Genomic DNA, 27969 nt, shown 5'->3' with positions numbered 1-27969 from the left:
GGTTCTCTAGGGACTCATGTGATGGAGGGGTCAGGACGCATGATAGTGACTGCAGTCGGTGTCAATTCTCAGACTGGAATCATCTTTACCCTGCTGGGGGCGAGCACAGAGGAAGAAGAGAAGAAAGAAAAGAAAGGTGAGATAAACACCTTTCTTTACTGAGTCAGTTTTTGCCAAGTTATAAGGTTTTTTAATTTAATATTAATATTAGTTAAGAAAGTCTTAACTCACTGCATGATATTAGTGTTTATAACTACCCTTGTCAATGGAAAGGTTATGAACCATAAACTCAAATGAACCACTGACTGTTTGAACTGAGAAAAACTGTATGAAATAGAATCTTTGCAAGTATTGCCTGAAATGAGTGTTGATGGTACAGAAGTAAATAAGCTGCAGTGTCCATGTTCCGTGGCTTCAGGTGCTTTACTGACCTTTCTCTCTTATCATTCCAAATTCACCTCGGTGGACACTCAGTGGAAGACGGACACCGGAATGCAGGTAGAGTATCACCTTGACCACTGATACTTGATACTTTAGACCTTAAACCTCTGATGTTACCCTAATACACTACAGGTCTCTTTACCTCCCTCCCTTAGTTTAATTACTCAGTTAAAAAAGGCCTCAGCATCACAACACTGCTTCTTATAACGTGCTGGAAGATGTCACTTTTAACAATGTATAAACCTGTCCTCCTGTACCAGGCTTTGCTTTCATCAAACTAACTAGCTCACAGTCAACATCAGGCCTGTTTCGTAGACATGTTCAACGTCATAAATATTGAAAGGCTGTCAAACCAAATTCACTGCTGCAAAACAGAACATGACATGAGAGCACCAGCCTCTCAGGTGCACAGCATATATACCAGCAGTCAAGAGTGAAGTAGAAAGTTTGAGCTTTTGTAAGATGCTTCGTTCATTACATCTTATATGTACATTAATGTCAGTGTTGATTTGTTGTCACTGTTTCTTTTTGCATCTTTGGACAGTGATGTAGTATTTTAAAAGACTGATATTTCCGACCGGTATAAATTACAGTTGATAAAGTGTCATACATTCCAAACTTGATAATACTTCACATACATTATAGCTGATCTCACTTGATTATTAATTATTGGACGATCAAGTTCATTTTCATCAACTACATCAAGAAATGCCATGACTTGGATTTCTGGGAATATTTTAATCCTTGGCTAATAATATTTGTGCCCTTTAACATTCTTTGGAGAGTTTATTTAACATCGTTTAGATAATTTGTTTCCAATAGTTGTTCACAATAGGATTTTGTGACGGCAAAACACGTATAACATGAAAGAGAATCACACTTCACACTATAAAAATGAAAGAAATTTAAGCTAAAAATTAGTATATAAGCATTCAAGACTGAGAAGTAAATATTACTACTACTGTAATTACTACATATAAATTGAAAGTAGGCGTGTTGTTAAATCAACTTCCTGTAAATAGATATTTTCCCTGGTTTAAACCTTATGTTGTACTGTTTCCCATGCTATGTTCAGATTCCATCATTCATGTTTGTCCAGTGTTTTTTTTTATTTCGATTTTTCTGAACCTCCTTGGATAAAAAAACCAATACATAGGTACAAATAATTACAGTAACATAAGTAAATACATTTAGCCTACCTGGACATATGCTGAATCTATCGAATCTATATGTGCTATAACCATGTTATTTCTGTTCATTGTCTTGTGTATGCACTTGTGTGTGTGTGTGTGTGTGTGCGCGTGCGCGTGTGTGTTTGTGTCATTCATTCATGTTCGCCCATCATGGCTAGACTGCTCCCATCCCTCTATCCACCCTATCGCAACTATAGCCACGGATGGGGCTGCAGGCTTTAATGCCCCTGGCAGTGCCAGCCTAATTAATGGTAGGTTGACAAACCATCTGGTCTTTGATGTCTTTCTGTCGTGAGCTTTGACTCCTTGTACCTTTTTCATTCTCCAGCTGCCTCTTCCTTCTCTGTCAGTTGTGTCATCCACGCTGTCAGTGCATGTTGTCTTCACTTGTAGAAATTAGTCTCTTGTTTGTTGGTGTTGTTGTTTTTGTTTTCCTCTCTTGATACACTGTTGCTGAATTTGTAATATTTCTATCACTTTGTTTTGCTCCATCCTTAATGCAGAATGCAATAAATTAAACAAATAAAACCCTTTATAAGGCAAAAGTAGTTAAAGGGATGTGACGGAAATCATTTTTGAGCCGCTCTGTAATTCAAAAAAGGTATCATGAAAAAATAGCAAAACATCAGTTGAAGTTGATTTCTTATAAAAAATGTTGCTTTTTTTTTTTTATTTTGTGTAATGTATTTATTTCTTCCCTCGTTAAGAGGTACACAACCCCTACATGTTGTTTTAAATCTGGTTTTATACAGGTTAGACAAGGGCAAACAAGATATTTATTATGAATTACTGAGCTCTAGGTTCTTGTTATTATTTGACATGATAGTGGGTATCCCCTTTTTCCCATCTTTGACCTGATGAGAGAAAAAAAAAAAATCTGTATATCTGTGAAAACAGGACACAAAGTAAATAGTGGTCGCAGGATGTTACTGTAGCACCGTCTTCTTTAGTTGGGGGTCCTCTGAGAACACATTGTGGGAATCCTCTGCTGGAGTGTTAGTTGCATGCAGTGCAAAAAGATTTACTTCCTTCATTGTTGTACTGGGTTCTCTCTATCTATGTCTCCTTGGAGAGCAGTATCAGAGTGTTTGTACTCAAGGCAGGAGAGGTGTAATTTGCACTGTAATTGTGACCTTGCACTGTCCCAGGCTGGAAGACAGCAATTTGTCATCTTCAGCTTTATTGTGACTCCAGGGAACTGGCTAATATGGATGAGGGGGTTAAATAAGACCTTTATTTTCCCACATACTGTTCTTGCAGAAGAATCTGTAAAAATCTGATCTTCTGACTCGTCTTATTTTATCACTGGCTTATTAGTAACGAAAGACAGATTTTATGCCATTTTTAGCCTGTTAACCACTGAGAAAAACAGGGCATATCTTGATAATTGACGCCTGGGGTAGTGATGGGATCAATACTGCAGAGCATAATAAATGATGTCATAATGATTATGTCTTGTTTCATTTACACAATGTATACATTTGATTTGAAAGCATGAGACTTTGAGACATGAGGATTCTGCAGTTTATGACAATGTCATTTGATTTATATTGCACATGTACTTTGAGCTCACTCCATGTCAAGCAGAGTGCAACAGCTTAATAAATTCACTGTCCCCAAAGTTAGATTTTGATTTTCAGCCAGTTGATCTTATGTAACTTTACCATGTGGGAGGCTCTTTCTCCTTTTCTCTCTGTCTGGCACTCTCTCTTTTCTTTCCTTCTCTCTCTGTATTGTTCACATCTTGAGTGCACTTCCACTCCGACTGTGTGATCTTGCATGTGCTGTTTGAATTTTCCCTCTAATGCATGCTGTATGTGTGTGATGTGCTCCCCTCACTGTCAGTGTTTTGTGTAAATGCTGTTGCTCTGTTTCAGTGTCTCATTTTATACCCAACAATTTGAAACGTATACCTGATAATGTGCATGGAATTACCTGTGCTTCATTTAATTTAAATTATATAAAAACAGAAATCAGAAAAGTGTGTGTTTCTGTATTATTGTACTGACTAGTATTATGTCACACTCCCTATTTGTTTCTATGTTAATATTTTTACATTTCAGAAAGCTCACTTTAAACATTTTAATTAAGTGTTTGTTTATGGAGTAAAATAAAGTTTGAAATTAATTGAATATTAATTTACTCCAACCTGATTATGGTTTACTAATAACTTGGAATTAAGTTTATTCATCAACTTCATACCAGTAGAGATAATAGCTAATTACATTACATCACTTACATATCACAAGCCTTTCTATGTGCCTTTGTATTAAAAGTCATTTTCCTGTCTCCTTGTTTGTGTTTTTTGGTTGTCATTGTGTGTGTTGTCTCTGTGGTGATAATTTGTTGACTTGTCTGCCTTGATTATTTTTGTTGTTATTGTCTTATATGTCTTCATCATAGGTAAAATGCAAGATGGCAATATGGAGAGCAACCAGATTAAAGGTAATCAAACCATATCGTTCACCCTCTCCTCTCCTACCCCTTCTCCTTCTTCTCCTGCTTCCTTCTTCTTCTACTTCTTACTTCTTTTACTTCTTCTTTTCTTCCTTTCCTCCTCCTCCTTCTCACCTCATCTTTTGCCCTGTATGGCGTGTGATGTAAGCTCCGGGTCAAATGCAGCTCTCACTTTAATATAATGTAACATTGAATATTTATAAACACCACACTGCCTCTGTAATAAATGTGCAGTGTCACTTCAGATTGTATTCCAACAGACATTGACAGTCTACTGTCAGTCAGTCCACACACTATTTATTTGACCCGGGTTTTACTTGCAGCTATGTTTGATTAGAAAATCCCTCTTCTTCACTTTGTCTGTCGCTGATGTGTTGTCCCTGGTCTGTTGTCCCTGGTCTGTTGTTCTTGTTGTGTTGTTAACTTGTCTTGTTCTCTGAAAGAGAACAGCAACCTCTTCCTCAACTTGTGAATCTGCAACCTTTTTTTTTTTTTTTTCTTTTTACACTAATTGCTTTTATTTCCTCTTCCCTACTTATACACCATTTCCTAGTTTGCCCCTTGCTACTGTTCTTGAAACACAACATGATATAATATATATGAACGTGTATGAGATGGGAGGATACTGTGTCATTTGGATGTTAATTATTCTTTTTCAGTTTATAGTGAGTAAAAAGTCGTTAAGTATGCTCCTCCTAGTTTATTGTGTCTGATACCAAAATCAATTCAATTCCTAATACTATGAATTACAATATTTGTATCTTTTAGTAGATGTTATCAGATTGTTTTTTAAATGTAGAAACAGATTTATTGATCTGTCATGTCAAAATATAGATTAAGAAAATGACTTTAGAGTCAAACATTGTAACCAGTCCTGGGTAATATGGTGTTGGTCCATTCCATGGCATAAACCAGGTGACTCGACAGACTCGACCTCAAACGCTTCCCTTGAAAAAAAATGAGCTGCACATTTCTTTAAGTCTTGGTATTTTTGGGGTAGAGTTGCTACAGATGCTTTGTTGCAAACGTTCTCCAACCCAGTCGTCCCAACCACATCCAACATGTTGTGGATGAGAACAGACTGTTTGCTTGGTGGATAATGTATTTCATGGTTTGAGAGGGATTGTTAGTTTATAATGTGCATGATTCATGTCATCACTGAATAGTCATATTCGGGCACACGTTCCATTGCTTTCGACAAAAACGTGATGAAATGGAATAATACGCACAAGATAAAAACTGAAAACACACATTTTCTCCAAAGCAAAGTAACAAAAGGGTAAATGAAGGACGACATGCAGCTTTCAAACAGTTGGATTTTGTTCCTCTGCTGCATACAGATGGTTCTGTCTTTTGTGGAGGAGAAAAAAAACAAAGTGCTCAACCCAAGAGTAAGACAAATGTTCAACATTAAAAGGTTTTCCGCAAGCATCAAACACATGCCACATTGCGGTTGGAATGAATCTTGGTAATGGGTTACATTAACAAAGAAGCTCTCCACTGTGCGTGTGTGTGTGTGTGAGGTGGTGACAGAGATGGTGAGAGAGTGTGAGGTAACTGAGGTATAGTTTTACTGCCTAAATATTTTTTTCTCCAGAAGACGTTGTTTCTGCAGATTAAAGCTGAAATGAAATATCAGGGAGTGAGATTGATAATGTACATGGATCATTATGCTCTGGAATAAGTCAGATAGATCAAATGCAGGTTACCGTCCACAGCGTGGTTGTGTTTTGTGTGTTAGAATCTACTTCCTGATGAGATCGTTTGTTTCAGGAAAATGGAAAATCACATTCATGTGGGTGGTTTTTGTATTTGGAGCTTTCTAAACATTTGTTTGTTGTCATCACGGCAATAGAGCAGCTTTTAAACAATGTGTTGTTTATCTTGTGTTCTGTCGATAGCTGCTTATGCAGTCTTGTTTTCGTATTATTGCAAGTATTTTAAATTCAGATTGAGTTCAGATTTAAGTGAAGTTCTGCCTGTCCCCCAGTATGGTGTAAATCCTCAGGCATCACTGTGCATCTATACTTAATGCTCTCCGCATCACTTAGACGGTAAAATATAGGAGTGTATTTTGCACTTAGATTATCAAGTCATAGAGTCTTGAGAAGTCATAAACAGCCTATAGTCCTGTTGGGATTCTGTTTGTTGTGGTTTGTTCTCTATATTAACAATCATTTTCAATTGTTTTTTTTTCTTTTGTGTTATTGCTATTTAAATTCACTACTTTATTTTCACATGTGCAATATGCACATTTATCTTTACATACACATTGCAAAGTAGGCCATTAGTAAATGTTTAGATAATCCGTGAACATGATGTATAGCTTGGATGTGGGACTATTAAATTAACTCATCACTCACTGTAAATATGTGTTTGTGGTGGTGTGGCAGTGTTTTCCCTTATTATCACTATATCCAGTATTCACAGTCACCACCAATGAGGACAATGCAGGATTAAAATAATACTAATTTGAATAAATAATGATTATACAAACTAATTAGCCTCATTTTGTCATGGGACCTTGTACAATCATTGCTACACACTGCACACTGTATAACCTGGAGCTACTGTAACACCTGGTGTTTTACAGCCTTTTATTATCAACAGTAGCTCATTTATAATCATCAGTACCTTATTTTATCGGTTTATTTTTTTGGCACTTTTATATATTATAATACATTTTAATACCCATTTTTATCATATACTGTGCGTTTTTACCGCTTTGTCTTACTAGATGCTGTATTGCTGGAACCGTATGGGTTCAATCAAGTATCGATCTATCCATCCATCCATCCATCCTTCCTTCCTTCCTTCCTTCCTCTCTCCTTATCTCTTCGTTTTGATCTCCATTTCTGACAACACTGCTTTCTGTATTTCCTTGTTTTTTGTGGTCTTTACAGTAAAGAAGCAGGACGGAGCAGCTGCCATGGAGATGCAGCCTCTAAAGAGTGCTGAAGGTGGAGAGTCTGATGAAAAAGAGAGGAAGAAGGTGTCCATTTCAAAGAAGGAAAAATCTGTGCTGCAAGGGAAGCTTACCAAACTGGCTGTCCAGATCGGCAAAGCAGGTAAACTGCAGCAAACTGCTCCTGGTCCATCTCTTAGTCAGGCATTTCAGTCAGGGACAACAAAGTCATGAACAATCATCCTCTCCAGCAAAGCAAAATAGTGTTTAAAGCTCCCTTCGTTGTCGCTTATCATTTGTCATTTAGCTTAAAACAGTTTATGGAGCCAGGAGTTCAAACACACTTGTACATAACAGATCTGGACCGACACACGGTTTTGGTAGTTTTAGAAGCCCACACACTAATTTGCCCACACAGTAGGTGTCCTCCCAGCAGCAACATAGTAGGATTTACTGTTAAACAAAATAGTAGCTGTGATTTGCAAATAGGATTAAAAGAACCTGGCTGCCATGTTGTTATTAAAGCTGCTGTTTTACTTTTCATGCAGTCAAGAGTTAAAGGCTTCGTAGTTTTAAGAGGCCCTGTTTTTTTTACTGTGTGCTGTTTTATCACGCCGTTGTCCTGAGTGATGGAATGAGGACATGGTGTCAGAGCAATGAAATACTGTGGCAGGATTAGTATACGAGCAAGCAAGATCATCTGGCGGTGCTGTGGCTATGGCAGAAAATATTTTGACTTAAGACTCCTTTGGACCTTTGACGATCTGGAATCTGTTGTGGGTATTTATGTGACCACACTTGGTCTGTATCTACCTGGCATCAGGTGTATCTAAGAAATAAGAAACATCTACATATATATATATTTATATATACACATCACTAACTACATACAGTACATTTAAATGGTTGCCTTTGCTTTATGCAGTTTGTTTCATCAGATTTCATTCAAGCTAAAAGTTTAAAAAAAAATGTTTTGATTATTTGATTATTATCCTTCTGTTCCATACACCCATATGCAATTGTGCTTTAAGTTGCAGTAAATTATATGTTAATTAACATTCTATTTTTGGTGCTGTTGAATTGTATTGTGTTATATTGAGATGCTCTCACTGTATTACCTACCCACACTCATTTAATGTCTTGTATTACCTAATTCCTCATCATAAAGAGCAACCCACTTTTAAAAGTCGGCAGGTAATCAGTTCAATGATGTATGTTGCATTATTTTGGAAATCCCCTGGACAGAGAGCAAGTAATGAAATGGTTCTTGGTCTCTTTTCTGTATTTAAGGTCCTTCATGCATGTTATAATAATTATAAGTCACCATGGGCTAAGATGCTTAGAGCAAGATTTGGTCCCCGAGTGCTTCACTAACAGGTCAAATCATCAGCAAACCCCAGAGTATTGACCAACTCCTGTCAGATCATTAGCAGTATCCAATGAGATCATTTCTTTCTTTTTTTTTTTATTGTTGTTCTGTATATTGTTTCAGTGATATATAACTACTTTCCTCAGCTGACATCTGTGTATCTTTTTCAGGTTTGCTCATGTCAGCCATCACAGTCATCATCCTGGTCCTGTATTTCGCCATCGACAACTTTGTGATGCAGAAGCTCGCTTGGATGCCAGAGTGCACTCCCATTTACATCCAATTCTTTGTCAAGTTCTTCATTATCGGTGTTACGGTGTTGGTGGTAGCTGTGCCAGAGGGGCTGCCACTGGCTGTCACCATTTCCCTCGCATATTCTGTCAAGGTTAGCAATTCCACATACTGTTCATGCACTATTGTACCATTCTGCCTCAGCAAATGCATGTACGAGTTTTTAGCATTTAAGTTGATCTTCTGAGTGTACTGAAGGATTAGCTACTGTTTTCTTATATTTTGAAAACTGTGACTCAGGCCTACATTTTTCATTGATGTGTTTAACTTTTGTGCTGTTTTCAGTTATTTTCAACTTTTCTTGCATACATGATAATTCAGTGTTTTTAATATTGTGCTGTGTTTACATAATGATACATTTACAAATAAAAAACAAGATTCACCATGTTTTAAATATTTAAAACATTTAACATTTACACAAACTTTAATAGCATTGTGTTACCATGTTGTTTCCCACCAACAGAAAATGATGAAAGACAACAACCTGGTGCGTCACCTTGATGCCTGTGAAACGATGGGCAATGCCACAGCTATCTGCTCTGACAAGACAGGCACGCTAACTACCAACCGCATGACGGCCGTGCAGATTTACGTTGCAGATGTGCACCACGAAAAAATCCCGGATCCTGGAGTTCTGCCTCCCAAATCACTAGATTTAATGATCCATTCGATCGCTATCAACAGCGCCTATACCACCAAAATATTGGTAAGTTACATCGAATGGAAGCCAATGTTGAGTTAGGAATTGACTTCAAGTGTTGGAAAAAAGCTGACATAACTAACATATTTTAACTTATTTGTTACCTCACCATGTAGGTCATGTTTTTTACCAAATGTGGCACTCTCTGTGAACCCTGGGCACTATTTTAAGACAGTCTATAACACTTAATCCTATTTAGATAAGACTAAGATAATATTTCAGTTTCCTCTGTTTGCGTGTGTGTGTTATATGATTAGAGCAGCTAAGAAACAGTGAGACAGTTCTTCTTGAGTGAGAAGGCAGTCGATGTCCTTGCCTGCTGCTTTAGATTCATCAGACACTCACTCAACTTGTCACCTTGAGAATGGTTGTGTAATTTTGTCTTATCTCATATTCAGAGCGTTGCAGACAGTAATCAAATCTAGTATGTCTAAGATGGTCTCTTGTTTACTGCGGATGCATCAGAGGAACAATTCCCTGCATCCAGTAGATACAGTGTGTACATAGGCCGACTGTTGTATTATTTAATCGCAGACTCCGAAACCTGTCATTCGCATACGTTTTCAGATCTAAAACAGATATTAGATTAAAAAAGCATTGTGAAAACATATCCAGAAAAGAGAAGATCACCAAGATAAGGATTTGTGTACAAACACATGCATGTTTATGCAGCTATTATTCTTAGGAAACTGCATTGACTACCATGCAGACTAACCCTAACCTATTTTAGACAGCCCAAACAAAGCCTTTACCCTAACCTTAACCATAATCATTAATGCCTAACCCTTACATTAACCTAACCACAATTCGAATCTTTGCCCTAAACTTAACCATTAGGACCAGGTTTTGGTCTCCATAAGGACTACTGGTCCTGGTCCTCAATATTTATGCCAGAAAAGAGTTAACAAATATACATACAGAGACACATACATACAGTATTGTGCAAAAGTCTCAGGATACCACCAGCTTTTTTTCTCTTGCTGTCATGCACATGTTACGATGAGTTTAACCCATGCTACATGTGTATGTAATGCTCATGCATGGTTTGAAGAAACCTGGACCTTTTTCACAGCAGATATTTGACATGAAATACAAACACAGGTTTTACCAGTAACATTAATTTGTGTTTTTGTTCATAGTGATGGCAGCTCACACTAAATACTCTCTTTTTGTTATTTGTTTTTGACAAAAAACTGTGTATAAAGTGACTGAGAAATAATTATACTGGAGGGTCATTATAGCACTGCCAAAACAACAAATCTAATGATGTCCCACGAATTTTGTACAGTACAGAGCAGACGGATTTGATGTCCTCCCCAAAATTACAGCCTCAGAATGTCTTAAAAAAAAAAAAGAGTGAGATACTCATTGGATTTCTAAAACGGAGAGCTACAGATTCCACTATTAGCTCTGGTTTGTTAGACATGCAGCTGATAGAAACAGGCAATGTAGTTACCTCAACTTTGCCTTATTTTCCCCTTACCACAGCATTTCTCTACTATTAACAAGATGTTATCCTCTCTGAAATACCTGGAGGAATGCTGTGCAGCATTACATCAAATGACTGTACCTCAATAGCTGCTTAGCTCATCGGAATTAAGCACCGGCAGAGTGCAGCTTAGACTCGGTGGCACTTTTAGACCCTTTTTAATTTCATTCATAAAAGAGGTTACCTCAAGCATGACAGTGAAAGTTAAACTTATGGTAAACTTTTAATGATATCAGCTTATGTAACCTTACTTTTGTGACCTACCATTTACAATAATTAGCATAGATGCACACAGTAAATACACATACATTTGAATTCATAAATGGCGCATGGTACTGTACATGTTGACATGGATGTATTTTTTTCACTGAGCGCTCTAAATTGGTGCGAAGAAAACAAACAAGCAAAAAGCAAATTGAAGAAGGGCAGATCTAATTATGGAAAGAAATGAACTCACAAAGCAAGATGCAAAAAGGGAAATTTCTGAGGAATATTTATTGGATCCCTTCTTCCCTTCCCCAGCCAACCCCACTCCCTAAGCACCACTACTGCAATATGCTGGCTGGTATGTTCTTATATAAGAGGCCAATCCTGTGGGATGCTAGGATAGCTCTGCAAGTCTTTGATGGCCACCACACAAAGCCAAATAGGCAGGCTTTGATTCTTATATCAGTCCCCTTACTACCTCTCTGGCTTCATAATACAGCTACTTGTATAATTCTGCTTCCTCTGTCAGCACAAAGTGTAGAAACCTCCTGCTGGAGGGAGAAATGAATACACATGTTTTATGCATTTACTAAACCTGGCACAAACACAGTATATGCACACTCACAATTCACAAACAAACAACTTCACAAATACATTGTCAAAGTGGTATCATGTTTATACAAAGTATTTTTCCTTATATTTTTGTTAATAGTAAACTACAACTCAGTTCACAATATAAATCATAGGGATTTCTTACTATTTTCACTGCCACTACTGCGACATTTCCATTACAATTTAATTTCATGTGTGTTATTAAAACAAATCTTCAGTTAAATCTCCAAATATTTGAATTCAAATAAAAAATTCTGAAAAGGGCCCACATTAGTACAGTACATACAAACAAGTATATCAGACACATCTGTTTTCCCTCGATACACAAGTGAGGAAAAGTGTAAAGTGCAGATGCACACACACACACACAAACCAAAGTCACATCTGTCATATCAACCATAGAGACACTGTGCATGTTGGTGTGTGTTTAGCACATGTGTTTTGCACAGCTGTGCGAATGTCTTGGGAGCTTGTGTTGCCTCAACACACACACACACAAAAACACACACACTCTGTGACACACAGACAGTTCACGCTTCAGTTGTGTAGTTTACATGCATTCGAAAAAGAACAGACAGGATGTATCTGGTGTTAAAATACGAAGATTTAAATAAATGCTCCTGCTTTGTCTCTTCTCTTCTCTTCACTTCTCTTCTCTTCTCTTCTCTTTTACACATGAAAATGCTTTACATGCGAGGTTACAGACAAATATTACATGTTGTATTTTATGTTTACATGATCTTGATGTGTGTGTGTGATTGTTTTAGAAAAGAAATCTAATATCTGCAGCACTGGGGCGAATAAATAATACATTATTTGAAGGAAATAAATTGAGGGAATAAACAGTCAGAGATGGAATTTGAGAAAGAAGATGAAAGAACTTGTACAAGAAGTGGAGCTAGGAACCACTTGTCCTCATCATGGACCGTGCTGCTGTATCACTGCCCTCCAGCAAGCACGCCTCCAGTCCCTAGCCCAGTTGGCTGGTACATTCATGTGGAGAGCTAGAATGTCATCCACTCCTATGTGTAAAAAGAGAACAGGAGGAAAGGGGAAGAGAGTAGGGATGGCATGTAAGAAACTGAGGGGCCTGACAGTGACAAAGAGGAGAAAGACATCTGGACTGGCAAAAGGACTGGAGCAAGCAAAAATGAGAGAAACTAAGACAAAAATTCAACATGAGGACCAATAGTGTGGTAAAAGGGGAGAAGTGTTAAAAGAATAAGAAAGAATCTGGAGAGGTAGTGATCAAGAATGAGGGAAGGAACAGGAGGGATGGATTAAGGCGAGCCCAGGGACGAATAGGAAGTAAAGTTGCCAGCTCTCCCTCTGGCATATGTCCTTGCCTGTGGGTGCACCAAAGGACCAGTGAGAGGGCATCTGGTCCTTCACTAAGGACATGCCAACGGTGGCTGATTCATGCCAACGCTGCACATCTTATGCCAGCAACTGTTGTTGTGCGTAGAAAACCCATGTGAAGCAGAACCGCTGCAGAAACTCAAACTAAATAATTTGGTGGTATTTCTGTCTGCCACATGCCAGGCACACAGTACAAAAGGGTTTCATATCCTCTCTTTATTAATCACAGAAGCAATTTGGGTGTAAGTGTGTTAAACAATGTGGGAAGTGGGAAAACAGTACAAGTCTGACGCCAGCAATGACACTGGTGTCGTGCCTGGTACCCTTTTAAATAAAGAACCGAAACTGTGATCTCACACGAGTCACAAATAAAGCGTAGCATACATAACTTGAAATTCAAACAGACACACTCTTCAGCTTTATTTGTTGATGAAGCAAGGGAAATTAAAGAGGCAACTTTAGTTTTGGTTCCTGTTTGTTCACGATCTTAAAGATGCAGCTGTCTGAAGAGATGAATGAGTGAACACAATTCTATTTTGAATACAGAATAATGCAGTTGCTAAACTCCATCCCAGTGACTGAATGAATAATGTAGTGAAATCGAGGTTTATAGGGGAATATTATAAACACACAGAAGGTGTTTTCAATTACATAACACTTATCGTCTTATCCAGTTTTACCACAGTTATGAAAACAATTTGTCAATTTCAGCTATAAGGGATAAGCAGGTGGATAAGTGGAACCACTCCCACATGACAAAATAATGCTTCTAATGCTCTTAGTGAAAAAATGTCCCAAAGGCAAAATTTGTGACAACATGACTTTTTAAGATAGATGCTGATTAGCAGGATGACAATTTATGCAGATTATGATTAAACATATACATATACTAAGATTATACATATACATCGCCAAAACAACGGCAAAAATGACAATGGAAGATTGTGTTCAGCGAAGTGAGGATTTAAACCAATAATACATCCTGTGCTGTACAGGTGGTCATGTACATTTATTGGTTTAGCTTGTTGTTGGTCTGTTGTTGAAGCCCATTCTCCCAAACAGTTGGCAGATGAGATCATTTGTTCCATCCCCTCATTAACCAATGACAGGCAGTGTCTTCCTGATGTAATCACTGGTCATTAGGAACAGGCATTAATTCTGTTATTTACTACAAACTCTGTATAAAGTATTTATACCCTTCTGTGTCGAGGAGACACACAGCTGAACATTATCCAGATATGTCCAATTACCAGGTGACCATGGGCAAGTGCTCTGATAGGGTTTTAATGATTAATGAGGTTTTTGATGACTTTTACTTGATTATAGCAGCTGCAGCTGAAGGGACATGTGAAGATTGCCTGAGCACGAATAAAGAAATGGTTGTTGTTTCTTAAGGAAAGATTTTGTTCAAAATACTGAGCTGTATCAGTCGCTGAACCAGATTTTCAACTGGACAGACTTAAACAGAGAAATGGAAAAAGTAAAATTACAATATGGGGAAACACTTTAAATCTTTAAGTAAGCACATGCTGACCACATCACATAATCTTCAGTCACCTCACCAAAAGGCACATTAACACAGTTCATTATTCACATCCACTGACAACAGCCATTCCTAATTGTGATTAACTGCACATGTGACAAGAGCCAAGTGAGAAAAACATCAATAGAGAAAGTAAAATCCAAAAAGTCAAAATGTCAAACTGTCCTTTTGAATCGAAACCCAGTTGGAGGCTTCGAGGCTTTCGAGGCAGAATAACAAGCCTGCACTCAATCTATTTTGGGAGTAAATAGCACAGTGTGAAGGTGTTTGTTTAGTGGCAAGTCAGAACTCAAAAGCATTATGTTCAGTGTGCTTTTGACATAGTGTGTGTGTGTGTGTGTCTGTGTGTTTTAAATGAGGAGAGTGTACCAGACAAGCTGTTCTTATGCTGAGAGTGAAGGTGTCAAAGGTACTGAGTTCTTATACTGTAGGTTCTCTAGAGCAGGACCATAGGACACAAGCTGTCACCAACAGAGCTCTTAAATCAGATTTATATTAACATCATACAACAACACCAACAGTTCACATGGTTTAATAATGATTTGTGACATTATTTCACTGAACAATTGTGATCATTTCCAATTAAAATGACACAATTTATCAACTGGAAGGTTCTCTGACAGCACATGCCTGCACTGACACTAAAACCTGGTTCATCATCCAGAGCTGTTCATAGATGTTAGTACTTTACATGTGGTTTGTATATTTTTTTAATAATTATTTCTGCATTATTATTTTTATTTTATTTATTTTTTTATCCTGGATCTATTCACCCACTTTAATTGGATTGTCTCCAATAATTTTCCAAAAGAAAGAAAGAAAACACTTTATTGTTCATTGTTCACATAAATGATGGTGAACTTAGTTTATTTGGGTTTCAGAGAAGAGGAAAAGTTTCAAGCTGCTGCCTCATACCTGCAGTAATTATACTGTAGAGTGTGATTATATGAAGAGGCATGTCACGAAAAATTACAGCAGATGAGGATCAGTGTCTTCACTAGTCAGTCCATGTGTGTGTGTGATATATCAACAATAATAGGAGCTGCATTTTTAAAGACAAATAATGATATGAGGGGGAAAAGAGTGAGTAAATTGAGTGCTGCTTGGGAAATACGAATAAATATGGACTGGAAAGGATAAAATGGGGAACAGAAAGATTAAAGCACATGTGAAGTGTGATGAGTAAGAATCCTATGAGAGAATCAGAGCCAAAGAGTAAGAATCCCCAAGAGCACACTCTCCTCCCCGAGTCTCTCCTTACAAGTGTGCTTTGCCCAGTGTTACGATGGCAACACTGAATCTTCCACAGGCCGACCACATGCTCACACTTGAACACTTGCGAGAACATTAAGTGTGCAACTGAACACACAGATATCATACTCTTACACGCCTGGCTGGTAATAAAAAAGCTCCTGTGACTTCTTGGATGTAAACATAAATCACTCATTAGCAGATTCATTCACAACAATATTGAGAGTGAAAAGATTATTGTTTATCAACTAAAAAAGTATTTTTTATTATACTGTATGACCCCAGCTTTTTCAAAGGCAAAGATGTGCTGCTGCTTTGCTTTCTTAAAGCAGAAAGAATAAAATAAGCATGTTTTATATAGCAGATTAATTACCATACATATGTTGTGTAAAAAAAAAAATGCATCACATACGGTGCTGAAGGCTTACGATCTGTGTTGTCATGCAGACACGTTGACAGTAAGATGTGTACTGAACCGTGGAAAAACCCAGTTCCAAATGTACAATTACAGTCTGCAAAGGGTTGAGCCGCATGCCTGAAATAAGAACATCCAAATCTGATTCCATCTATCTCATCTCCAAACCCTCCCACACAAAGCAACCCTTTCACCTGCTAGCTGGTTAATTATCACAAGCTGCTATTTCAGCTTCGTCTTTGGACGCACTACACTAAAGCATTATATGAAAAGAATAGTTCATGGGAAAATAAAGGTTATTCCTCAACCTGAGATGGAAAACCTAGTACAAATGTATAAACTGTATATTGCAAGAAAAAAAAACTAAAAAAAAAAACCTCTTCTGCCTCTCTCTAGCCCCCAGATAAAGAAGGTGGTCTGCCGAAGCAGGTGGGCAACAAGACAGAGTGCAGCCTACTCGGATTGGTTTTGGCACTGAAGCGGGATTATCAGACAATAAGAAACCAGATGCCAGAGGAAAAGCTTTACAAAGTCTACACCTTCAACTCTGTCAGGAAGTCCATGAGCACTGTCGTCAAATTGCCCGATGGGAGTTTCCGCATGTACAGCAAAGGAGCCTCCGAGATCGTGCTTAAAAAGTGAGTCCATAAGATGACACATATCTACAGTACTAAAGTCTATTGGCTTCTATGTTTTTATTACACACATAGTAAATAAATCCATTTTGAAGAGCTTACTCTCTCTGCAAGGATGAGTTTCCACTGCCAGGTCACATAATTGTGACATTTTGCACAACAACAGATGAGTAATTATGAGACAAATGTGAGAGGCTGTAATGAAGCTTCCCTCACCCACTGAAGGAGTTTAGAGCCTGAACAATATTATAAAACACATTTTCTATGTTACATAATATTTACATCTGTTTGGCTGTTATAGTGTGGATTTAACTGTAATGCAATTTGCAAGAAATCAGTTGTGTGTTTTCAGTGGTGGAGCTTTTGATCATATCATATGATCATCATTTTCCATGTTTGGTAATATGGTCGCAAAAATCAACAGCAGTAGTTCATACACTTCCATCCTCACCAACCTTGAACTCCTACTCCCACTACTACCTACAGATGCAGCCATATCCTGAATGGGGTGGGAGAGGTGAGGGTTTTCCGTCCACGGGACAAGGATGAGATGGTGAAGAAGGTGATTGAGCCTATGGCATGTGACGGCCTGAGGACCATCTGTGTGGCATACCGTGACTTCGCCAGCAATCCTGAGCCACATTGGGATGACGAGGGCAACATCCTCAGTGACCTCACAGCCATCTGTGTTGTTGGGATAGAGGATCCTGTCAGGCCAGAGGTAGGAGAGTGGGAAATATTTTGTTGACAAACTGGGAGCAGTAGATGTCCACCACGTAGTGTCACCTTTGTGTTGTTTGTCAAACTGTGAATGAGTGTCATCTCCTCTATCCACGCTTTTGTAACTTTGCCAGGAACTTTGCCTTGAGATTTTGCAAACATGGAGGGTGTGCTGTGTGCAAAGATAGTCTGCACTGTAAGTGCGTGCCTTCTCAAAGTGACAAGGATGCTAATAAATGACAACATGTCATAAAATATATTAAAGCAACGGACTGAGAAAGTGAAATGTTAATGAAGATAAGTAATATACACATAACAATGAAGCTGGAGACGGCTTTGGGCTGTAAAACATTTTTATTGAAGTTTCTATCAAGAAAGGTTTTAAAAAAGAGAAGCAACGTAGTCCCCTAATTATATAAACCTGATCCCTATCTTATATTTGAGTAACTTGGACCAACACAGCAGTTTTCTTGTTACTTTTCTTGATTTCAGAGATGTTATTTAGCTTTACTGTAATCACACTCTTAAATTCTCCTTAATTCACATCAAACCTGTGAATGAACCTCAACTTTCTGAATTATGGATTTCAGTAAAGAACATTCCCCCATTCACCCTTGTGCATTTAGCAATAGTTGGCTGTAACACTAAGTTTCTTTTGGTGCTTTTATCTCTGTATTGATCATGGTTTGAGATCAAAATGTGGTGGAGACACTGGTGACAGCAACAACCTGTGTAGTTAACTACATACAGTATTTGCTATTCTTTCAAATTTGTTTGGCACAGTTGACGGTAAAATAATCAAATTAACTGTATTGTCAAAAGATATCCATCCATCCATCCGCTTTATCCTCCACATGAGGGTCGTGTGAGGTGCTGGTGTCAATCCCAGCTGACATTGGCTGAAAGGCGGGGTACACCCTGGACAACCTGTCCAGGCTGGTCCATTCAAATTCAAATTTTAAAAGCAATTATTCAAATTGTTCAATTCAGGCTCAAATTGGGTGATTAACATTAAGATATAAAGAATTCAAATTCAGTTCCTTATGGCACTCATTTTATCCCATAATGTGTGTGGTTAAAAAAAGTATACCGTAGGAAAATTGACCTCATTTGACAGCTTCTGTGCAGGTACAGGGAAGTTAACTGACTTCTACATTATTCAGCTACCTCCTTTCATCTTTCTTTTTTCTTCCATCCCCCTCCTCATTCTTTGACAAGGTCTCTCATTCAACCTCTCCCCATCATCTTGTCTCCTTTCCAGCTCTCCCTGTATTATAGGGTTTAGTTTTCACATTTCGCTAGGTGCTCTATTTCTTTTGACTTTATCTGTCTGTCCTCATTTTCTCTTTCTCTTATCTTTCTCTCTCTCTCGCTCTCTCTCTCCATCCTCCTGTCTCTCTCTTTTTCTATGCACCTGACACAGTTATGTAAGCATCTGAACATTGGTGGATAAATACAGGGAGAAGAAGCACAAAGAGAAACCATCATTGTCCGGATGAGTAATCAAACAATAATATAACAATGAAGATTGAGAGACTAAGTGGAGAGAAAATTGCAACTGTATTATTTAAGGATGTCATATTTAAACGCAAACCAACTCCATCATGAACATTAAACATCCAAATCGCAGGACAACTTTGACGGGTTGTTGAATATCTGACATTTTTAATAATCAATGTGGAAAAGCAGTGCATTGCGTTACAGTCACATCTTTCCAGGCTTCTTTGTTAGACTGGTCAATACTGGAAATGAGATGATTTTTTCCCCTCTGCTAAAGAGGTCACATGCAGTCATAAATGTGTTTTGGTTTGTTAATTAGTCTCTAATTTCTTCCTCCAGAATGCAATGTTCTTTTAATAACTGCATGGCTGCTCTGTTTGACTGCCCCTGGAGAGACAAGAGAAGTGAGGAGGGAACGAGAGATACAGACCGAGAAAGATAAACAGATTCACAATGAGATTCACGTCAGAGGGAGGAGGGGAGTGCAGGAGGAAGCAGACGGTACAAGGAGGGAAACAGAGAAAATGAGAGTGAAACCAGATCCATAGTGGAGGCTTGTTTTTCAGTCTCACCTACTAGCCTCTTACCCTCTCCCTCTGTCGGACCTGACTGTATTTTTAATAAGCGTCTGCTCTTGTCCTCTCCTCCTCTTCTCTCCACCTCCTCTTTTAGTGTTATTAGTCAAACAGAGCACTGGGAATCCAAAAAGAAAGCCAGAGTAAACCAGACAGCGGGGATGACAGACAGGCAGACTGCAAGTTACAGTTAAGAGGTCTTGACTCCAATGTTATTGGACAATATTGAGTCAGTTACCAATAACCTCTCCTTACTGCTGCAGATTTTGGACTATAGCCATTCACCTTTAAAAAAACATTTATCTTATTAAAGACCTGCTGTCCTCCACCATGTAGATTTAGTTTGTTATCCACTCCCTGTTAAATTAGTTAAATCCTGCATGTTTACGTGCATGAGCAGCTTCATTTAATGTACAGGTCAGTACGTGTACACGATTCATGTACCATCAATCTACTGTATGTTACACTGTGTGCCTGTATGAGCACAATTATGCTCCCATGTGTATATGACATATGCTCAAGTGTTTGTGAAGGGAAGTGGAAAAAATGCATATTTCTGCCTCTATGCACGAGTATGTGTGTGTCACAAAGTGCAGGTCGGTGTGTGTGTGCAAATGAATATGAATACTGTATGTGCACACATTTGTATATGTGTGGGTTTGGAGTTCAGTGCTCGCCCACACTGACCTTCATCAGGAGGAAGACATGTTTCTGAATTCATACTCTCCTATGCCTTTGCTCGCTGTTTCTACCACAGATCATTTTCTATACTTTTGGCATATTTTTCTTTATTAGGCTACTGTTTAGAGGGGAAAGATAATTGCTACATTATGCACATTGATAATGAAACAATAACATGGTATAACCATAACATGGCTACGTTATCAGTCCCCTTCATATTAACTATTGGCCATATGAAAGTGCCTTTTTGAAAGACATCTTTCACCTATCTCTGCAGGTGTAACTGTCCAACACACATCATGCTGTTAGTGGATCATTCTCACCTGTGTTGCTGTCATATTGTTTTCAGCTTCGCCGGACAACCTCTAAAAAATATACTGAACACTTTCTTAGGTGCCCGACGCCATCCAGAAGTGCCAGCGTGCAGGCATCACTGTTCGCATGGTGACAGGAGACAACATAAACACAGCCAGGGCCATCGCCATCAAGTGTGGTATCATCCACCCAGGAGAGGACTTCCTCTGTATCGATGGCAAAGAGTTCAACAGGAGGATCCGCAATGAAAAAGGAGAGGTACTGTAGCTGCTGTCAGTATGAGTCAGAGAGCAAGAGCAGCTGAGAGAAGAGAGTTTAGGTAAGAAAAGACAAACAAAAACTGCAACTCTTTTTTCTCCTATGTCTGTGTGTGTGTTCAGGTGGAGCAGGAGCGTATTGACAAGGTTTGGCCTAAACTGCGAGTTCTGGCCAGATCCTCCCCTACTGACAAACACACACTGGTCAAAGGTAAAAGTTACATTTTCTGATTCATTGCTGATAAAATCAAACTGAACTGAAAAGAGTTTTGTTAAAGGAGTGAACAGTATTATGATGAAACCTTTCTTGCTTACCCGAACATACAAAGATCCCTTTTGAATTCTTTTGCTTCTTTATTTCTGATATTAACTCATTGTGCATGCACCTGTGTGCGTGTGTGTGTTTGACAGGAATTATTGACAGCACAATGTCAGCGCAGCGGCAGGTGGTGGCTGTGACAGGTGATGGGACCAATGACGGACCTGCTTTGAAAAAAGCAGATGTAGGCTTTGCCATGGTAAGCAGCCCCTTCAATTATATTTCCCCTATTTTTGCTGGTCTCTTGATTTGTTGAGGCACTTGTGAGACACAACACCCACAGACGTCTTCCTCACCTCTGCAGTATGCAGAAGGTAACTTCTCTGGCACTGCCTCAGGCTGTCTAGATTACAAGCACCCCCTAGTGGATTCTGTGGATTCCATAGCTCTGAGTGTCCCTGCAGTGGAATTACCTAGACTTTTCAGACTGGCTGCAAAAAATAAAACAACGCACTGTGTTGTTTGTAGATTCCTCTGTTTCTGCCCCACTCATTCATTTGGATCAGCATCATTTACATCTTATTCTCAATAGCATAAAGCAGTTATGAGTCTTTCCTATAAATCATTCAGTTAAGGGTAATTAACCCTTGAGGGAAACCACCACCTATTGTTTTACATATATGAAATTATTTTACACTGACTGGATGTTATTAGCACTACTATTTGTGACCTGGTCCGATTCACCATCTTTCCACATACCCTCAGGCAACTGCGGAAGTGAGACAACCAGCCTTGTGCAAATCTTTGCCTACACTGGTTCATTGAAAGTTCTTGTTAATAAAATGAGCTGATCCAGTCCACCTTCCATCTTTGCACATATCCCCGGGCAGCTGCAGAAGTGGGGGCATGTGAGAACATGAGTGTGGTCCTTGGAAAATATTTTGTATCCATAAACTATGAAAATCGTTGTCTCGCTGCCCTACACTGGTTAATTAAAATCACAAATCATGACAAAATGCTTCCTGTAACTTCCAGTCCAATTTATTTAGGTTTCTGTGTCGTATATAATCCACTGTGGTGTCCTGTTCTCTCTCTCTAATTGCACCATGTTTATACTTTTTCAGGGGATTGCTGGAACTGATGTGGCCAAGGAGGCATCAGATATTATTCTGACTGACGACAACTTCAGCAGCATCGTCAAGGCGGTTATGTGGGGCCGAAACGTCTACGATAGCATCTCTAAATTCCTTCAATTCCAGCTCACTGTCAACGTTGTCGCTGTCATAGTCGCTTTCACTGGTGCCTGCGTCACACAGGTCAGAGGGTGTGAAAGAGCGTATAATTTGTGTGTGTGTGTGTAAGTGTATACATGTTAGGAGCTGAAAACAGTACCTGGGAAGATGTAGATTTAAGATCCCTCATGTCACCTATTAAATGGAAAGGTTACAAGGAAGAGGTCTTTGAGGTATTATGACATAATGATACCATTTAAACAAATACTTTCCAAGTTCAATTGTGCTCTCTGGTGGTGGCTGTCTTTTCCTCACAAGCTTTCTCTTCAATAACCTTACAAGGAGAAGAAGAGGTAGTCAAAACAAAGTAATTCCTGGAAATGTTGAAACAATAAACCACAAACATATCCATCAGTGCAGCTGATGTACAGTAACTGTCACTTGTTGTGTTTTGCATGTTCCAGCTGGAAGAGCCACAAAAACACAAACAGCATAAATGATAGAATAGTACTGTAATGTCATGTCTCATATAAAAGTTTATCTTGAGTCTTAAGGATTATACCCGACCTTCTTGCATGGCTAATTCAAAGTAAAAGCACACTTTCAGAGAAACCTTCACAAAAGAATTGAAGAAAATTCATAAAAAATTGCATGATTTAGAATGGAATAAAAGGGAGGTAATTAATCATTACTTACCTTTCACTTGTGGTTGCATTACAGTTATTGTCTTATCACACATTTCCTTTCATTTCTTCAGGACTCTCCTCTAAAGGCAGTGCAGATGTTGTGGGTGAACCTGATCATGGACACTTTTGCCTCCCTGGCCTTGGCAACTGAACCTCCCACTGAGTCTCTGCTGAAGAGAAGGCCATATGGGCGCAACAAGCCTCTCATCTCCAGCACCATGACAAAGAACATCTTTGGACATGCAGTCTACCAGCTCATCATCATCTTCACACTGCTCTTTGCTGGTATGGGCCGTAATCTCGCTCTGCAGTACACCAGAGATTCTGTATGCTAGTGATGCAGCATTACATGGGTCGCTCTTAAGAACGTCAAACTAATTGTTACTCCCTGCAGGTGAACGATTATTTGACATCGACAGTGGCCGTAACGCACCTCTCCACGCTCCTCCATCTGAGCACTACACCATCATCTTCAACGCCTTTGTCATGATGCAGCTATTTAATGAACTAAACGCCCGAAAAATCCACGGAGAGAGGAATGTGTTTTATGGCATGCACCACAACCCCATCTTCTGCTCTATTGTTGTTGGAACCTTTGCAGTTCAGGTAAACTGATGCAAATATTGAGTTGAGATTTTTTTTGTTGTTGTTGGCACAATGTTTGAGTCCAACTTAATCTTTGTTTTGTGTAGATTGTAATTGTGCAGTTTGGGGGGAAGCCATTCAGCTGTAAACCTCTGGATCTGGAAAAGTGGATGTGGTGTGTTTTCCTCGGCCTTGGAGAGCTCATTTGGGGACAGGTAAGACACAAATATTAATATTCCCCCCCGTGGTTCTCTTTTTATTTTATATTTTTCTTTGTTTTCCCCTTGTACAGCTCTACTATCAGCCTATCACTTTTTATATTGACCCTGTGTCTCTCCTCCTGTCTGCGTTAGGTCATATCCACAATACCCAATAGCAGGTTACGCTTCCTGCGAAGGGCCGGCCAGTTGTCTAAGAAAGACGACTTACCAGAGGAGGACGCAAACGAAGACAATGAAGAGATTGACCATGCAGAGAGGGAGCTGAGGAGAGGACAGATACTCTGGTTCAGAGGACTCAACCGCATTCAGACTCAGGTGAGGAACAAGAAAGACACATGTTGTGATTTGCCGTTTCATCCCACGGAAACATTTGATTTGTTTTTATTCTTCATGGGGGAAAAAAATATCCTGAAGTTTAACATACAATGTCGGATTTTATTCATCAAGTAAACTACAAACTTTACATTTAAACTGTGATTATTTTGTCTTCCTCTCACATTAACTTTGGCACAAGAAGATCCCAGACTGTGTTGTTGTGTTGTTGTGCTGTACATGTTAGTAACAGCCATAAAGGATTTTGATTTCAAGATGACTTATTTAGGTGCATGAAGATGCAGTTTCCTCTTGCCGACCTTGATGTGAGCGCCAGTGTGGATCCCGTGGACATCTGGTCACAGTCACAGAAACACTGTTATGAACTCCGCTGACCACCATCACTGTGATATTCAGGATGTTTTTGTCATTATGGTGTTTAATGACTCACTCATGGTTCAGGGTGAAACTATTCTGAAATAGTGTGGTTACAGAAGCAGCCCGCTGAGTTAAGAATGTATATTTTACTTTAAAATGGATAATGTATTTTATATCAATTTTTTTTAGATTTTAAGGGCCCAAGAAAGTCTGATTTATTTGTTTAAGAAGAAAACAAAAAGTTACAGCACAAACATCCATCACATAACACACATAACCCTCTATAACTAGTTGTGCACTTGGATTTATTATCCTCACAATTTGGCTTTCATCACAAATAAAATGATGTCATAATGGTTTATTCATAACCTGTCTACTGTAATCATCTGCGTACTGGATTGAAAAAATTGCTCTGAAGTCTCTGAAGATGATGATATCACGAGACAGCGGCGGCAACTGTAGAGTAAATATAATATAGTTTTCATTTAATCTCTGAAATAATAGGATGGCTGCATCTGTAAATTATAAAAATCACATATTGACAGGTTTGAATTTGAAAGTGTGATCACCCAAATTTCTGTCAGGTTTAAAAAAAAGCCCTGATTTTGTTTTTGGCTCTGTAAGCAGGTCGTCTCCTGTGAGTATTCATTGATTCAGGAGACAGATGTTGCTGTTAAATTTAATGTTTAAGTTTAAAATGGGGTCTGAAAACACTAGGAGATAGAAAAGAACATTTCTTTTTGTTGTTATAATTTGGGTGAATTAACTGTTCAGGGTTACTATTTCCCAATATCCCAGTTATCTAAGTTATTAAAGTTTTCTGATTCTGATACGACACCCTGACATCGTGACTGAGACTCTTTGACCCTCCCATTCACACACACCACCACCCAGCCCATCAACCTGTGTAGTCATTTGGTCTGTGTCAGTCTGAGCAGCCATTTGTCCTCTCCTGTCCCGGTCTCCTCCCACAGATTGAAGTAGTCAACACCTTCAAGAGTGGCACCTCCTTTCAGGGGGCAGGGGCTCTGAGACGCCAATCATCCACCACCAGCCAGACCCAGGATGTAACCAATGTTTCTAGTCCTAGTCACGTGTCCTTGTCCAATGCCCTTTGCTCTCCTACAAGCACTACTGCTGCTACTGCTCCTCCCACTACTGGTCGTGAGTCAGATCTCTGTCCGTCTGCTTCTCTGCTGTCTTTGCTTCAGGGGTGCCATCCTGTCATGAGCACAAAGAAGCACTTTTTGGATTTATTGTCTATATAAATTTACCGTGATCATCTCCACTGGAGGTTGGCACCTCTGAAGATGCGTCTTTTGTGTTGTTTTTCTCTCTCTTGCTATCTGCTATTTTATTTTCCTCTCTTTCCTTTGTGTTTTTGCTGTTCATACTGGAGTTCAAATTCATCTTGATACCTCCTACCATGCTCTGGTGTACTGTCCTCTCATTGGTGGATGTGTGTTTGTTTCCCCAGAGTGCTAGGAGCGCAGGACTAAGGGTGATACCCACGGCGTGACATTTCAGGTTGTGAGTTTGTCTCCCTCTGCTCACCCACCCCCACCCCCAACCCCCCCCTCTCCATCATCTCGTCCTACAATCCTGCCATGTTCATGTCTTGACAGACATTAACGTGAACTAATGACAATCAACTCACCAAGGGATCGGGTAAACATTCAAGTATAAGTCCTGCCATTCTGTTATTCCATGTGAGTTTGCTGCTGATAAGTCAAATCATATTTATAATATTTATGTAATTAATGGAACTCACTACTTAGGGTGTGTTGCACAGGAATGGTCGGGATATGAGAAACATTACAAAGCAGTGCTGTAACAATAATTCATCCCGTCCTGTCACTCCACACTGTTAATGTAGTTCACAGTCATGTTAGAGAGATAGCTCCTCTACTGTAGGGGTCACTAAATAAATACAGACTCCAATCTGTATCTGGACCCAGACGTCATGTTCTCTGGACCCAAACCTATTTCCATAATACCACTGATAACTGTCACGTTCTGACGGAGCATATTTCAGCTCGAGCCACGAATCCAACACTTCTTGTTCTTGTTTTACAGCAAAAGCACGTTACCTTTTTAGTTACCTGAATCCATTCATTTATATAAAACATGTCATGGGATTATCAAAAGCTAACCCCAAGTAAAACCTTTTTTCTCAGGGCCTTTTGTGAACAGCAGTGAGTGAAAAACACGGTCCAAATTAGAGATGAGGAGGGAGGAGAAATAGACTGATAATCAGAGAATTGAGAAGAGAGATATATACAGCACATTTTTAATCCAAGAGTTTTTTAGTAAACTGAAAATATTTACTGAATTGAGTGTAATTAATTTATTACACTTTTAATTGAAATCCCTACATTGATTTGTATGTCTGTGAAGTTTCTCTGTTGTCCATGTCATAGTCATCAAATTTTGCTTCTTATGCATTTATCTTTTTGTTTTGTATTAGAGAAGAACATCCACTTAAAAAAAATCCCTTTCTGACACCCCATCAGTGTCACTTGTCAAACATCCTGTCACGTGAACTCATTCAGACAGGCAGCTCTAAATGTATTTTTTTTTCAGTTTTCTCATTTCTATAGTCTAATTTGGCACAACAAATTATACCATGGTTTCCTGGGTAAGTTATCATAAAAAAAATAAAAATTACATGATAACCGAGTAAAGCATTTTGACAGTCAAATCATCATAAAAGATCGAACTGTCATCATTTGTCAACCAAAAACATTAAACAGTTACTTTCAGAATTGCAAATGTGACAATTTACTAACTTTTTTTTATTTTTTGACTTGCCACAAAATCAGAAAGGTTCTCAGTAATAAATATAATATAATGTAATGTAATATTCAGCTTCTCCCTCTCTAGGGGTCGCCACAGCAGATCACCTGCTCAGTAGATAAGATAAGATGTATGTGATATTATTAACATACTAATAACATCAAAGCCAGTTGGTAAAAACTACAATTTTGTCCTGATATATCAGAATCTATAGCAACTTTCTTTGAAGCATTTGAATAAAACGCAGTTAAATGTTAATAAGCACCCCCTAACCTGAAGATGTGGTCAATATTGTACACACAGACAGGATTAAATAACAACTGTCTTACAAACTATTACCTAAAGAAAGAAATACAAAGATGATGCTTCACACACAGTAGTTGTTTGGGGCCTATACTTGAGTGTTTACTTGGATGTGCATGGAGTTGAGAAGATGCTTTGACCGTCAGACCACTGAAACTAAAACGATTATCCCCATCATCGTTCACTGTCGTGTGTTGTGTGTCGGCAGTCTGTGTGCTGACGTCCACTTCCACGCCACCGTGTCGTCTTGTTGCATGTTACCTGTGTTTATGTCTTGTTTAC

At 38.8% G+C, this 27969-nt stretch overlaps 1 protein-coding gene across 7 annotated transcripts in view; it reads left to right on the top strand.

Annotated features, from left to right (window-relative positions):
* The window catches only part of atp2b2 (ATPase plasma membrane Ca2+ transporting 2), a 97341-nt gene that overhangs the window by 65096 nt on the left and 4276 nt on the right, over positions 1-27969 (top strand). For 4 of the 7 annotated variants that reach the window (XM_044024105.1, XM_044024104.1, XM_044024106.1 and 1 more), the window contains 17 exons: positions 11-136; positions 475-498; positions 1793-1885; positions 4038-4079; positions 6995-7159; positions 8536-8750; positions 9120-9362; positions 16629-16870; positions 17354-17588; positions 20737-20916; positions 21039-21126; positions 21327-21433; positions 22299-22490; positions 23164-23377; positions 23487-23698; positions 23785-23892; positions 24031-24213. In XM_044024105.1, coding sequence (XP_043880040.1) covers positions 11-136; positions 475-498; positions 1793-1885; positions 4038-4079; positions 6995-7159; positions 8536-8750; positions 9120-9362; positions 16629-16870; positions 17354-17588; positions 20737-20916; positions 21039-21126; positions 21327-21433; positions 22299-22490; positions 23164-23377; positions 23487-23698; positions 23785-23892; positions 24031-24213 — 2669 coding nt within the window. Of the gene's footprint in view, positions 1-10; positions 137-474; positions 499-1792; positions 1886-4037; positions 4080-6994; positions 7160-8535; positions 8751-9119; positions 9363-16628; positions 16871-17353; positions 17589-20736; positions 20917-21038; positions 21127-21326; positions 21434-22298; positions 22491-23163; positions 23378-23486; positions 23699-23784; positions 23893-24030; positions 24214-25562; positions 25753-26065; positions 26116-27969 lie in introns of all 7 variants that reach the window. The other 3 variants (XM_044024107.1, XM_044024109.1, XM_044024108.1) reach the window with 3 other exon arrangements.

The sequence above is a fragment of the Solea senegalensis genome, linkage group LG4 (assembly GCF_019176455.1).
Source record: "Solea senegalensis isolate Sse05_10M linkage group LG4, IFAPA_SoseM_1, whole genome shotgun sequence".
Lineage (NCBI taxonomy): Eukaryota > Metazoa > Chordata > Actinopteri > Pleuronectiformes > Soleidae > Solea > Solea senegalensis.
This window is presented reverse-complemented; position numbering and strand designations above follow the sequence as displayed.